The 15,008-nt window shown below is 34.8% G+C and overlaps 1 protein-coding gene across 1 annotated transcript; it reads right to left on the bottom strand.

Annotated features, from left to right (window-relative positions):
• Positions 1–18: 18 nt before the first annotated feature.
• LOC113039920 (atrial natriuretic peptide receptor 2-like) lies at positions 19–10,572 on the bottom strand. The gene is made up of 21 exons (XM_026198085.1): positions 10,376–10,572; positions 10,116–10,239; positions 8,607–8,711; positions 8,419–8,521; positions 8,039–8,184; positions 7,418–7,490; positions 7,079–7,223; positions 6,145–6,231; positions 5,855–5,998; positions 5,645–5,766; positions 5,401–5,545; positions 4,487–4,535; positions 4,282–4,389; positions 4,002–4,121; positions 3,715–3,808; positions 3,380–3,467; positions 2,665–2,804; positions 2,420–2,572; positions 2,236–2,334; positions 1,904–1,995; positions 19–455 (listed from the first exon to the last, which is right to left on the bottom strand). The coding sequence occupies exons 1-21, from the start codon at positions 10,498–10,500 to the stop codon at positions 348–350; spliced, it is 2,370 nt and encodes a 789-aa protein (XP_026053870.1). The 5' UTR covers positions 10,501–10,572; the 3' UTR covers positions 19–347.
• Positions 10,573–15,008: the final 4,436 nt, after the last annotated feature.

Genomic DNA, 15,008 nt, shown 5'->3' with positions numbered 1-15,008 from the left:
ACTTGCATCAGACAAATCAGCTTGGATATTTTATTCCAGCAATATTATACTTTAAAATACAACCTTTGCACTGTTGAAGATAAAATAACAAATATTTAATGAAAAGTTGCCTCTACGAACACGTCTGCCTTTCGTATGACAAAGACATTTTAAATCTTCCAAACACAACATTGTTTCGTGTCTAATACACGAAACAATATCAGCAGCAATATTTCAGCATAGCAGCAATAAAATGTAATAGCACATGCTTATACACCAACAGTAAGTATACATTTTAGTCATTTAGTATATCTGGTAAACATTTCTATTTATTTGTTAAGGTTTCTGTCATGATGGTAGCACATCAGTTAACTGCTAACAGGAACAGGAAGACCCAAAGGTTCGTCTTCACTGAACAAAGGGTCTGAGGGGCTTCTTTTTGCCTCCAGCCACCAAGTTGTCATTTCGCCTTTCCCCTGTTTAACAAAGAGTCACAATTAGTAAATCTCCTCCGGTGAATCTTAAACACAATACTCCGAAGAACAGCATCATATAAAAGAAAGAAAGAGGGGGGAGAGTGACAGAGCAGAGGGTGTGTGTGTATTCACTTGTGCATAATGAACAGACATCACTTAAGTGAAAACACAAAAGCCAGCTGAGACCGAGTCCTAATTGAGATAAATCACATCTGCGCTAAGGTCTGCAGTTCAGCCTCAGGGGACCATACCATCATCTCAGGAAGAAAAAGATCAATAGCAGATTGATTTCGTAGAAAGGTCTGAAATATAGCAGATCAGTTTCTGAATAAAAATATCAAATCTATTATAAATAATATAAAATATTATGATAATAAAAGCATCATAAATACTACAGCTAAATAATAGAGTACACAAATAATTAAGACAACTATGTCTCCTCGAAGCGCTCACTACTCATTTCTAGCAATTACATATTTTCAAGAGATAATACAATGTAAAAAAAAAGTGCATTCTCTTGCAAATGTATTAAGAATCTTAGCAATTTCTCACTAAACGGTTTTATTTTTAAAAAAGTATTGCATTTCTTGATTTTGCATAACCCTGAGAAAATTTGCATTCTCTCACAAAAATATCACACCCCCCCAAAAAATTTTTTAGTTATGTTTCAAGTCTGCATGAAATCTAAAGTGACTTTATTTATTTTATTAGCACATTGCTTGTCTTGCATGCAAGAAACAAATAAATAAATTGTGCGCACAATTTACTAATTCGTTCCCTCAATGTACTAAGATGTGCACATGATTACTGTTTCGTTCCCTCGATTTGATCATTTGTTCCATCGATTTGATAAATCATTCCCTAAACTTGCTAAATCATGCACACAATTTACTAACTCAGTCTCTCGAATGTATACATCGTGTGCACAATTTAGCAAATCGAGGAAACAAATTAGTAAATTGTGCGCACAATTTATAAATCGAGGGAATGAAATACTAATTCGTGCAAACGATTTAGCATACAATTCTTTTCCGGCATGCCATGTGTGGGGTTCTGTATTGTTCTTCCTCAAGAAAAATGTAATTTGTGATACAGTAAGATCATCAGACACTGTGTTTGCTGCTACGAACAACGTTTTACTGACCAACCAATAAAAACGCGACATGAAATCAACGCGACATGATGCTAAAACATAAAACTGTACAAGCTCTTTTCCCGTCCTCTTTCGCCGCTTCCACTTTTTTTTCAGCACACAAGTGTGATTTATCATGCTCTTTTTGTTTACCACCTGCGCATGCAAAATTTATTCTACTATAGTAACGTGCGTTGTAGTGTACGAGTCAATAGGTGTCATCATCGTACAGTCACGTCGTGGGCAAGTTTATTAGATCCATGTGGCACAGTGCGACATGCAATGATGTAGTGATGCAGTGTGTCTCGGGCTTTACCTTCACATTGAGAGACCCACGACACATCAGCACATATCCACCAAGTGTGTGTAGAAGATCTGCTGTACAGCCACTGCACTGGATCTTTAAAGCTGCAAACATCATAAAACAACGATTAGTCGATTAGAAAAGCACATGTGGTAGAAAGCTTTAGCTTTGTTTGATCTCTACAGAAGTTCAAGAAAGGGAAATATTTGGATACAGCATTCAATTTTATTACATTTTAACCAATCAAACAGTGCAAATATTTACAAGATTCCACTCCCCCAGAAATGGCGGACAGGATCAGTTACTTATTGACTCTGCGCAAACAGCTGCGTTTGCCCAAATACCTTCACTGGTGGACTCCATACGGGACGCAGTGTTTACAGTGTCGCCAAATAAGCAGTACCGGGGCATTTTGGTGCCAACCACCCCAGCTACAACGGGACCTAAGATAACATAAAATACATCTCATTCAGAGGAGGTAGCTTGATGCTAAGTTCAGGACAGACGCAGGACTGAAGCTATATTGACCTGAATGAATGCCAGCTCGTATCTTAAGCTGTGTGGTGGGTTTGTGTGGGATTTTAAACACGTGACAGACACTGATCAAGTCCAGCGCCATGCTGGCGATTTCCCCAGCGTGATGGATCCCGTTCTCTTTAGGTACTCCCGAGACCACCATATCTGAGGACAGAGAGGTTTTTCATTGATTTATGTGTAATTTGATGCAAAAGTGTGGCGAGCAAAGGAAGCTGGACCTCTGTAACCGCACTCACAGGCATCTCCTATAGTTTCCACTTTGTACACATCGTAGTTTTCGATGATGTCATCAAATGTGGTGTAAAGCTTGTTGAGGAAATCCACAACCTGGTGAGGGGTGCTGGAGCCAGACAGCTGGGTGAAGCCCACTATGTCACTGGCCAATAGAAACACAAATGAATATATATAATATGAAACATATAAAATATGATATATAAATGTATAAACTTGTAAATATTTTCAAAATATATACTGTATGTGTGTGTTTTTATATATACATAATAAATATACAAAGTACACTTACATATATAATGTAAAGAAAATTTAGAATGCGATTAATCATTTGAGCAGCAAAACATTTAGGATACAATACATACTTTAGTTCAGAGGTTTGGGGTCTGTTATTTTGTTTATTTATTTTTTAAGAATATGACACTTTTATTAGGCATAATGCATTAAAATGATCAAAAGTGACAGAAAAGGCATGGCAAAAAGAGTAAATAATTGTTTCTGAACTATATTTTAAAATATTTTAAAATAGAAAACCGTTATTTTAAGTATTTCATATTACTATTTTTACAGTAAATCCAAGCTTGGTGAGCATAAAATACATTTTATAAAAAGTAACTGTACTTATTAATCTATTATGTTATATTATATTATTTAACCAAATGTCACTTGCCGCTAAAAGAAACTATTTATTACAAATATATAAATAATTTTCAGGCTTGCCTAAAATATACAGTGGCATTGGAGTAACTTTGGGCTTCTGCTGTACGTCCCTGACGAAGATCATCAGCCACTGCTTTTGGTAACATACCTGTCACCAATAGAAATAACATATTAATTAAAAAAAAATATATATATATATATATGTGTGTGTGTGTGTGTGTGTGTGTGTGTGTGTGTGTGTGTGTGTGTGTGTGTGTGTGTGTGTGTGTACCTCAAGCACATGTTTTTTTTTTAAATGACCACTAGGTGGAACCATTTGGACAACATTTTATAAGTATCTTTATTTATTGACGTGTTTTTTTCTTATGTAATAATAATTACTATTAAAATCATACTATAGAGTAATCGGTCAGTCTTCTGCTTCTCCTGAAGAAGATCCTGTGTTCTCTCGGCTACAATAGATTCCAGATGTTTACTGTACTTTTCCATCTAGAAAAAAAAAAAAATTATATATATATATATATATAATAATGTATACTATTATTATACCATTAAATAAATACCTGGTGCATATAATTCCTCAAATTATTCTGTGGCCAGTCACTTTATGCTTATTGTGCTTTCAGTAATTGTATTATTTTAATAACTGTAAAAGTAAGACTTGATTAGATGGGATACATACCAGGTTCATCATCATATCCACAGGGCTGACCTTGTGTGGGTTCATTTTATCAAGCATCTTTTTCACCTGTTCAAACGTCGGCCTCATGGTCACATTGTGGTTCCAGCATCTCTTTATCAGCTGCGTGAAATTTGATTATCCACAGTTAACATCTTTTAATCAGGCATGGTAAACATTTGCATCAACAGCAATTTATTGAAGTAATTGATCTTCAGCGAAACGTGCCGCAATAGGAAATGTGCTTAAGTAAACAGCATGCATCAATTATGTCCATACAAACCTCACAGTAATCATCGGGATCTGGGCAATCATTGTCTGATTTCCCAGCCTTCAGTTTGGGAAGTGATGGGCGCCACATGACATCAAGCTCCACTGAATCTGCCTGTTCCTGCTCATGAAATAACAACTGCACTTCTTATCATCAGCCTTTTATGCAAAAAACGGTCTAAAAAAACCCAGCACCTTCCTGATACTCGAATACTTACTGAAATAAGGTCACTGCGAGTCGCGATTTCCACCAAGATAATTGAGTAGCTTGAGAAAACAAAGGAAAGACAAATGTATATTTCATGCTTCTTAGAGACTGAGTTTTGTTTGAGAACAAACCGCTGCTCTAGGATGCATCTATAAAACATACAAAACATTTACATCTATCTGAAGAAAAGGACAGGGTTTTTCCTGTCACGTCGGACATTTTCTAGACTTTTAATAACTTTAATATAATTATCTAGTTTAATGGTTTTATTTATTTATTTGCACATTTTAATTTATTTATTTATACTTTTCCTTTAGATATGTATTTATTTATTAATGTATGTATTTACAATGTCAGCAAAATTGAATAATTAAGACTTTTGTAATAATGTAAAATACTTTTTTTTGCTCTATTATTAAAATGATTTCTGACACTGAAAACTGGAGCAATGATGCAAAAAAATTTGCTTTATATCACAGAAATAAATTACATTCTAAAAAATATATACATAAAAAATTCTGTTATTTTAAATTGTAATAATATTTCGCAACACAACTGTTTTACTGTATTTTGATTAAATAAATGCAGCCTTGGTGAGCATCTTTACAAAAAAATAATAATACAAAATGTATTCCAAACTTTTTGCAGGCAGTGTATTTATTTATTTATTTATTAGTTTGTTTATTTGAATTAATGGAAAAATTTGAATTTTAAGTTTTTTAATTTATTTACTTATTAATACTTAAGCAAGTTTATTGAGAAATATTAAATATTTTACACTTAACGTTATATGTATTTAATAAATATGTTTTTATTAGCTAAAACAAAAGTATTTAATATTTAAATGGTTAAAATGGTTAAAAATGGTTTAATAGTTAAAAATGTAATGGTTAAAAATACATAAGGTTCAAGCATTTCTCCAACCTGTACACATCAGCTGTGGCTGTGAAACTGGTGCTGATTCTCAGAAGAACTTCAGGTGCGCAATACATGCGCCAGACGTTTTGACATTGGAAACTGATGCTCATGTTCTCAAAGTCCTCCTTTCTGTAGGCCATGAGTCCGTAATCTGTATTATTAAATATTATATGTCTTATTTCAGATTTTTTACTCAAGTTGTTGTAATATATCTAAAAAGTGCGCCTCTAGAAAATCTAAAGTGATGTACCTGATATTTTGCAGACCCACCGGTCGTCGATCACACAGTTGCGTGAATGAAGACGGCCATGGAACATTTTGTGCTGATGCAGGTAAGCCATTCCTCGAGCAATATCAGTAGCAAACGACAATCTGTAGACATTAAGTGTTCATTTGATTTATGAAGTACCATCCGGAAGCTTTTAAAGAGCTTTCCCACAATGCCACAAGACAGATTTACCGAAAACCCCAATTGATGGGGACATCCTCGTTCAACAGCACGTCTGCCAGGCTTCCCTTTGGACAGTATTCAGTGATAATGCTTATGAAAGGAACTTCAATGCAGCCTCCTAAGAACTTGGAAAGGTTTGGATGATCAAGCTCCCTGGTAAAAAAGAAACAGTAACAGTCTTAAGTTTTTTCACCTAATATATGGCATCACAAAATCCTGAACAAGCCACTTTTCCAAGTAAAAGCACGTTTGATTTCAGTATAGTTTAATTTGCAAAAACTGTGGGTACAGCTACACACCTGACCTCTTTGACCTCTTTTCTGATTGTTTTGGTGAGGGTAAAGTGTTTCTTCTGTATGTGTTTTACAGCTACAGTCCTTCCATCACTGTAAAAACAAAAAGAGTTAAGATATAAGACAACACAACACTGAGAAATGTGTTGTGTTGTCTAACAAAATGAGGCAAGACAAAAAAAGAAAGACCAGATGAAGCCAAAAAACTAAACAAGACAAACCAAAAACATTAAAAAAACTAAATGACAAAGCAAAACAAATGACAAGATATACAAGTGGGAAAAAGACCAAAAAAAACTCAAGATGAGCAAAAAAGACAAAAGTAAACAAAGGCAAAACATAAAAACAAAGACAAGGAAAAAAAAAATAAAATAAAAAAAAACACAAGAACAGACAAACAAAAAAGACAAAATGAAACAAAGATAAGACAAACAAAAAAGACAAAACAAAAAAAGACATAAAAACAAAAAAGGACAAAAAACAAATGAAACAAAGTAATGGGAAAACAAAAAAGACGAGACAAACAAAAACATAAACAAAAAGACAATACAAAAAAGACAAGAAGAAAAAATAACACAAAAAACAAAGAAACGACAAACAAAAACAAAAAGTCAAGACAAAAAAAGACCAGAACGTATCAAAGTCAAGACAAAAAACAAGACAACAAACAAAAAAGACAAGACAAAAAAAAAAGACATAAAAAGGACAAAAAACTAAATAAAGCAAAGACAAAACAAAAAGACAAGACGAACAAAAACAAAAAGACAATACAAAAAAACAAGACAAGACAAAAACGGACAGAACAAATCAAAGCCAAGATAAAAAACAAGATGACAAACAAAAAAAGACAAGACAAAAAAAAGAGACGAGACAAGACCATTAGTTTTATAAAAAGCATCAGCAGAGATCCCCAAAAGGCAGTCTCACTGGAAACACTCACAAGATGCCGGCCTGAATGAAGCGTGGTCTGAAGTTGGTGTTGACTGCAGTGCAGACCGTCACATCTGTGACTCTACTCACACTCGAGTTCCTCTTCACAGTCTGAAGACTTGTGCTGCTACAAAAACTCGTAGAACACACTTTACCTGTAAGGACCAAAACTATTTCAGGATACATGCTAAAGTATTTCATGACCAAGAAAACCAATTCTATTTTGGCATGAAACGGGATGTTCAGTTAGAAGAAGAAAATGTAACTGACTAAGAATTGTTTTGTCATATAAAGTAATACAAACAGTGTTGTTGTTAATGTAACAGTGGATGAGACTAAAACCTCTTACCAAACATGATATTATTGTAGTTGACGATCCAGCTCTCATCCCAAAACATTTTCTGTTTCTGGTATTGCAGCCACTAGGGAGGGGGAAAAAACTCATGATGGGAAATCACAAGTATTATGGTGTGCAACAAATGTAACAACTTTTGGAATAATACATTACTGACTAGTTTTTCAGCCTCTAAAAGAAGGTGGTGATAGAAAACAGTATGAGATGCATGCAAACACAAAGTTTAATTAAGGGGAAACACAAAGGTGTTGCAAGTAACCAAAGTAAACGCTACATTTCTTGGGGAAATGCAAAAGTTTTGCAAGTTAATTTTTTTTCCAAAGCTCATATCTTTATCGTTACCATGTCTCTTTGGAGGATCTGTAAAAAAAAAATGTGAATGGTACTTAAATATGAAAAACCCTTGTAGGGTATTGTTGGTAATTGCTAGAGCAATGCTATGCATGTTGCTAATGTGGCTACTGAGATGTGAGTTGACTGCTTACTTGGTTCAAATCAAAAGAGGCTCCATTTGATCTATTCCTTCCTTCATTGTATCTATTCCTTCCCATTTTTATCATCTGCAAGTTGTATCGACTTGCAAATCATTGTCAAGTATTGAGCCCACATTCTCACCACCAGCGTCAAGAAGAAACCGCTGCAGAACAAGGCCACAGGAAGCCCAATGGCCACTCTGATGGATGTGGACATGGGACAAACCCCACAGTCGGCGGGACACGTCAGACAGCTCTCCTCCAGCTCACAGACGCCGTCGCCACACACTGACACACAAGTACAAATGAGAACGTAACATAAGCTAGACAAACATCCCTGGACAAACCTTAATTTTGTTCTCATGTGACACTAATGATTTCCTGGACCAGTATTAGAGTAGGTCAACAATTAACCTTGCTTAATCAAACACTACCTTGAATTACATCTATATCCTTGATGTACCAATTGTTTGAAGACATATTTTCCGTAAATCCCTAAAGAATTTAACAAGTTAATCTAACCTTGAGGGCTGACTACTAACACCTTGGACTCTAGTGCTGCATGCATCTGTCCCACTTTGATATGAGCAATGACCGATGTAACTCCTAGATGGACCAGCACCACCTGGGTAACAAATTATTACAATCACCATAAAGTCACCATCAAAAATTTGTAAAGAAATAATTATATTACATGAAATGCTTGTAACCTTTGATGTCCAGAGCAGTTGGCTCATCTTGCCGGCTTTGGATACGGTGTGGGTTACGATTTCGCCATCGTCTGGAATCCAGGGACCACAGATCCCTCCGCCTCTCTAAACAGACAAAATACAATCATCTGACTGTTAAAGGTTTATTGGGTTGTGAAGCAATCAAGGCTAATATTGACTGTCAAACATCATGTACAGATTATAATAACAGCTTTCCACATGGTAAAATTAATGGCACCAGTTTAACTAGAACCTGAATAAGTGCTCATCAAGGCTGGCCCACTTTCCAGTGTTGAGACACACACACACACACACACACACACACACACCTAACTAAATATATGGTCCTACCAAAGACCTCAGTTGTTTTTATAAAGCTTATACATTATACAGTAAACCACAAATCAGAACCCTATAAAGCTTATATAAACCAAAATAATACTACTGTTCAAAAGAATAGGATCAGTAATTTTTTAAAGAAATCAATACTTTTATTCAGCAAGGATGCATTAAATAGCTCCAAAGTGACAGTAAAAATTGTTATGATGTACCAAAAGTATGTATTTTAAATAAACATTGTTCTGTTCATTGAAGTATAAAAAAGTATCACTGTTTCCACAAAAATATTAAGCAGCTCTACATTTTTCAACAATGATAATAATCAGAAATGTCTCTTGAGGAGCAAATCAGAATATCAGTTTGATTTCTGAAGGATCATGTGACTCTGCTGAAAATTCAGCTTCACATCACAGGAATAAATTAAGTTTGAGAATATATTAAAATAGAAAACCATTAATTTTAATCGTAATAATATTTCATTGTTTTACTGCCTTTACTGTATTTTATCTAATGCCTTGTTGAGCACAAGAGACATGTTTTTCATTATAATTCAATTTTATTTAATTTAGATTTAAATAACAATTTGATTAAATTAAATAATATTATTTAATTTAGATTTTTTTAATAGATTTAATTACTGCATATTCAATTATATGTATTCATTTATATATTTTTTTATTTTATTTAGGTTTTATTTATCGAAGTTATTAATTAAATTAAAATGAATAATTTAATGATTTAGATTTTATTTAAATAATAATACATTTAAGTTTAATTTAACTGAGATTTCATTCACATTTTAATTCTGTAATATTATTATTTATTATTATCTAATTTTATTCAGTTGTTAATTGTTTGTTTGTTGTTGTTGTTTTTGGAACCACATTTTAATGACAACATGATTAAGATTTCCCTTACATCATTTCAGCGAATTTGTCCCTGAAGCGTAAGTAGTTTAGAAACACTCAAGACTCACACACATGTTCGTACACACAACATCCACAGGGCATTTACTGTATGACAACAATACATCATACTTCAGTACTGTCATTTTATGGCCTCGGATGTGGTGCCAAAATGTGCTACGTTTAGCCTAGTTTTAATTTCAAAAACTTCAGCAGCAGTGTGACAAAATCCAAGAGCACTTTGTGTTGGCTTCACAGCACTGACCATGAGCGCAAGAGGACAGGAGTGAATGTTGGCGTGGTAAACGCAGCAGTTATCTTCATTGGCGTTGTTCCAGTTTGCAGGACATTGGTGCTCGAGGCAGAATCTTTTGGCCTCGGAGGCATTACTGTGGGAGAAAGTGAAGGGTATAGTGTAAAAAAGCTCATGTGGTATGTTAAACATTCAATAAAGTACAAAGTGTTTTCTACACACAATGAAGCACATTTGAGAAGGCCGGCATTGTCACATTGTGTCGCGCTCACCTGAACTGGAAAATCTTGTTTTTAACGGCGTATTCATAAAAGGAATCCGAGGCAGTGACAGAGTAGGTAACGTTGAACTCCTCCCCATCCGTGACCTTTTCTGGTGGACGCTGAACCCAAGCCATTTCTAAGCCTGTCAAAAGGTGCGAGGAATTTAAGGAAGGGAAATCTCCAAGTGATCTACCATTGCGAATTTTTGCCTTCTTTAAATGGGTCATGTGATGTTTGCAGTAAACAAACCACGGACGGTTAAGACAGCTGACTACACTGTGTGACCCTGTCTGTCTCTCTCTCTCTCCCACACACACACACACACGCCTGCGTGCTCACACACACGCGCAAAGCGCAAAACTCCACATTTGAACATTCAATAGAAAATACTTAAACTAATAACAGATTCTTGTAGCAAAGTCAGAATGACCTCCTCTCCTAGGTTCACAAAATAGTTGTCCATAAAATGTGTTGCTGTTCTGTGGGAAGTAATCTTAAAGATTCCTAAATGCATCTACTTTCAAAAGGACAAATAAAGTGCTTTTGCTTTATCCTAGATACACACAGCCTCTCCCTGACATGACTGCTTCAACTCGAACTGCGGTTACTGAAACCACACTTCTTTCCTTGTGTGAACATTTTGGCGGCTTTAAGTAAATATTTCCACATAGTGATGTAGACATGTGGGGGCGTGTTTGAAGGGCGTGACAGAGTCTTAACTTTGATTAAGAATATCTCTTTGGGTTTGAGACTTTAATCTTTGCAACTTTACAGATCTGCTTCATGCACCAAGAGCTTGTAACACTCCAAAGAGAAAAGAAAAATTGAAATCGCGTCATATGACCCCTTTAAGGAAATGTCCCTGTGACGGTACACACTCAGTTTGAATCAACTTTCAAATAAACGACACTTATATTGTTGGCCTACTGATCAGGAAACTTGAAACTGTTGGCTTGTACATTTAAGGCCTCATCTTCAATTCGTAAAGGGAGAGTTCGCCAAAAACATTGCCATTATTTATTCACCTTCAGATTCAATAATTAATTCAATAATTGAATAATTCAGGCCAGTTTTGGTTTGACAACAATTCCAAAAAAAAAAAAAAAAAGATCAAATCAATTTGTTCATGAATTAGACCATATATAGACATACATACAGTACAGACCAAAAGTTTGGACACACCTTCTCATTCAAAGAGTTTTCTTTATTTTCATGACTATGACAATTGTAGAGTCACACTGAAGGCATCAAGGGCTATTTGACCAAGAAGGAGAGTGATGGGGTGCTGCACCAGATGACCTGGCCTCCACAGTCACCGGACCTGAACCCAATCGAGATGGTTTAGGGGTGAGCTGGACCACAGACAGAAGGCAAAAGGGCCAACAAGTGCTAAGCATCTCTCGGGGAACTCCTTCAAGACTGTTGGAAGACCATTTCAGGTGACTACCTCTTGAAGCTCATCAAGAGAATGCCAAGAGTGTGCAAAGCAGTAATCAAAGCAAAAAAAGAACCTAGAATATGACATATTTTCAGTTGTTTCACACTGTTTTGTTATGTATATAATTCCATATATAATTCCACATGTGTTAATTCATAGTTTTGATGCCTTCAGTGTGAATCTACAATTTTCATAATCATGAAAATAAAGAAAACTCTTTGAATGAGAAGGTGTGTCCAAACTTTTGGTCTGTACTGTACATACATGCATACATACACACAAGTCTTACTGGTTTAGATCGATTTGAGAGTGACAAAAATATATCATTTTTGGATGAATTGTCCTTTTAGGGAACTATCAACAACAAGGAAAGCTATACTGAATATAGCTAATTAGATGCATTTTCCTAAAAAGCAGCACTTACCGCCACAACTAATCATGTTGTTATCGTTTGGTTCTTCTATGGGCCAGCAGTCATATTCAGTGTTGTCCAGATCATGCCAGCCTTCAGCAATCAGGATCTGAAACCAGTTCATTATCGTCATTATTCCGGATTGGTGCTTTTATGCTAACTCTTTCGGATGTTTACCAGTCTTACTTCCTCAATCACCTTAAACTGTAATCAAGCAGAATAATTCTGACCTGTAATATTGCTAAATTTGATACATTTAGCAGAAATAGAAATTAAAATAAATAAAAATACATTGAAAAAGTTACTTATAGAAAATACACACTTCACACAAGTCTTAGTTTCTACAAAGAACATGCTGGGAAAACGAAACTAGCCTAACCTAATCTTAAATATTTAATACCACGTATATGCTTGGATAATGAAAAGAAAAAGAAAAGAATTGATTTAAACAAGTGTTAATATGTACCACACACTGTAAATGCTGGGACATAATATAAAAACACAACATAACAATTATTTGTTTAAATGTGTTAATATTTCTGGGACTAAAATAACATTAAATAATTACTTAAAACTAGCTACATGCTGGGGGGGGGGGGGGGTCGGGGGGTCTGTCGTTCACTGCCTTATTCTGACCACAAGTGTTTCTGACATAGACACAAAAGCCATGGGTCACTCTGTCTGATCCAGTCCATTCACTGACAGTTTTTTGGCAGTGAAGCTGATTACACCATCACTGTAAAACAGGGTATCTTTAAAAACAAACCACCATCGTCTTTTATTTTTAAACCCCTCCAAGTGATCAAATATATCCCCTGCATCGTAAACATATTAAGAAATCCCAAATAAAGTCACAGAATCATACACTCACCAGAAGGAAAAGGTCAGAGCAGGTTTCCCATAGACCCATATTGTCTTGCTTGTCGGTTTGGATGCACAGTGCAGACTGACTTGGTAAGAAGGGGCTGCCTCTTGTCCTTTATTTTGTCTTTCTTTCTTTCCACGTGGCCTCAATAGCCTGGTAATTATTCAATCAGCCGGAGAGCTGGCGCTAATCATAAACACAGTGGCTTTCTGCCCCTTCACTCTCCCAAGGAGAACCAACTCACCTTCAGCCTTCACTTGTAGTCGGCACAAAAACAATATAAAACAATGTACAAGACTTGAAATGCAGTCTTGTACTGTCAAATGAGATATTTGGGTGTAATCAGTGTGAAAATAGGTGGCGGGATCCAAATTGTGCTATTAAAGAAACGAAAAAATAAAGGCCACATTCACTATGGTTTGGAAGTATTTTTTTTTTTTTTTTTTTTTTAATCCACTAGATTATAGTGCAAGTCATAAAGTAATGTTTAAAATTCTGGGGTCTGTTTAAATTTAGAATTTGTATTATTCAGCAAGAATGCATTAGTAGTATTTATTTATTTCTAAATAATTCATAGCATTGTTCAAAAGTGATCTTAGGACCTTTTTTAATTTTATTTAAGATATCATCGGAAATATATATGAAAAATGCATGTTTTACACAAAAATATTAAGAAAATGCACATTTTCATATTTAAATATATCCAAATAGAAAACAGTTATTTTAAATAATAATAATAATAAAAAAAAACATTTAACAAAGCTGTTTAACTTTATGCTTTCTAAGCAAATAAATGCAGCTTTAATGAAAGAAACTTAGAAATGTATTAAATAATAATAATAATAAAATAAACAGATAAATTCTTACTGAGCCCAAACTTTTGAACAAGTAAAACATCTTTTGTAAAAATGTCTTTGAATGAAATTTCGGTCACACTTTATTTTAGGGTCCAATTCTCACTATTAACTAATCATTAACTATGACTTTTGCCTCAATTAACTCCTTATTTGCTGCTTATTAATAGTTTATAAGGTAGTTGTTAAGTTTAGGGTATTGGGTAGGATTATGGATTATGGATGTCATCCGTTATATGTACTTTACATGCACTAATAAACAGCCAATATGTTAATAACAGACATGCTAATAAGCAACTAGTTATTAGTGTGAATTGGACCCTATACTAAAAGTGTTACCAAAATTTCCAGTTTTGTAAATTACAGGTTATAAAAACTAATCCAAGTTTTTTTAAACAAGCAATTGGACTTCAAAACATGATTAACTATGTAGCAACTTTAAACAAAACAGTGACTGCATTTTGACTGGAAGTAAAAGAACAGTTTTAACATACTAATAACTCTTTATAATATTCGATTAGAAAGTAATTCGAGTTTCAGGAACACAGCAACACTAGGGTGGATGATGACAAACATTCTGCAGAAGATCCGATTCAACTGGACTGGCCAAATTGGATCCCATTGACTTTCACAAGGGCGTAGAAGCACCTGACCCCGATTGTAAGCCTAAAACAGATATTTCCTGAAAAGTTATATCTCAATTCTGATTGGCTGAAATGTTGTTCCAGGATCAACAAGGATGTTGATCCAGGAACATGTTGTACTTGGTGAAATCACGCTCACCGTTTGCGATTAATCACTGATTAATTTACCTCAGATCTTGAAAATAAATGAAAGGAAACGTAAATGTTCAAACTGTGAACTCTGTGAAAAAAAAAGAAAAAAAAAAGTGTATTCAGTGCCAAAGATCTGCCACTCCATGTGTATTTTTAATAATGTTAAAATGTTGAATGTTGAAATGTCTTCATTGCGAGTTAATAAGAGTGCTCTTGGAGAAAGACTACTGCTCCTTCTGATTGGCTTTGATTGATTGTTGCATCTCACGTAGACAAATTACTCGTCACTGGAATCTT

Source organism: Carassius auratus, chromosome 22 (assembly GCF_003368295.1).
Source record: "Carassius auratus strain Wakin chromosome 22, ASM336829v1, whole genome shotgun sequence".
In the NCBI taxonomy this organism is placed as follows: Eukaryota; Metazoa; Chordata; class Actinopteri; order Cypriniformes; family Cyprinidae; genus Carassius; species Carassius auratus.
The sequence above is the reverse complement of the archived record's forward strand: the minus strand, read 5'-3'. Positions and strand labels throughout refer to the sequence as shown.

Excerpts from the sequence above, each read along its gene's own strand:
- LOC113039920 (XM_026198085.1), bottom strand. The coding sequence starts at position 10,500 with ATGGCTTGGGTTCAGCGTCCACCAGAAAAGGTCACGGATGGGGAGGAG. Across the intron at positions 2,573-2,664 it reads GGAAACTATAGGAGATGCCT|ATATGGTGGTCTCGGGAGTA; the intron begins GTGAGTGCGGTT and ends CTCTGTCCTCAG. Across the intron at positions 1,996-2,235 it reads TATGGAGTCCACCAGTGAAG|CTTTAAAGATCCAGTGCAGT; the intron begins GTATTTGGGCAA and ends TGATGTTTGCAG.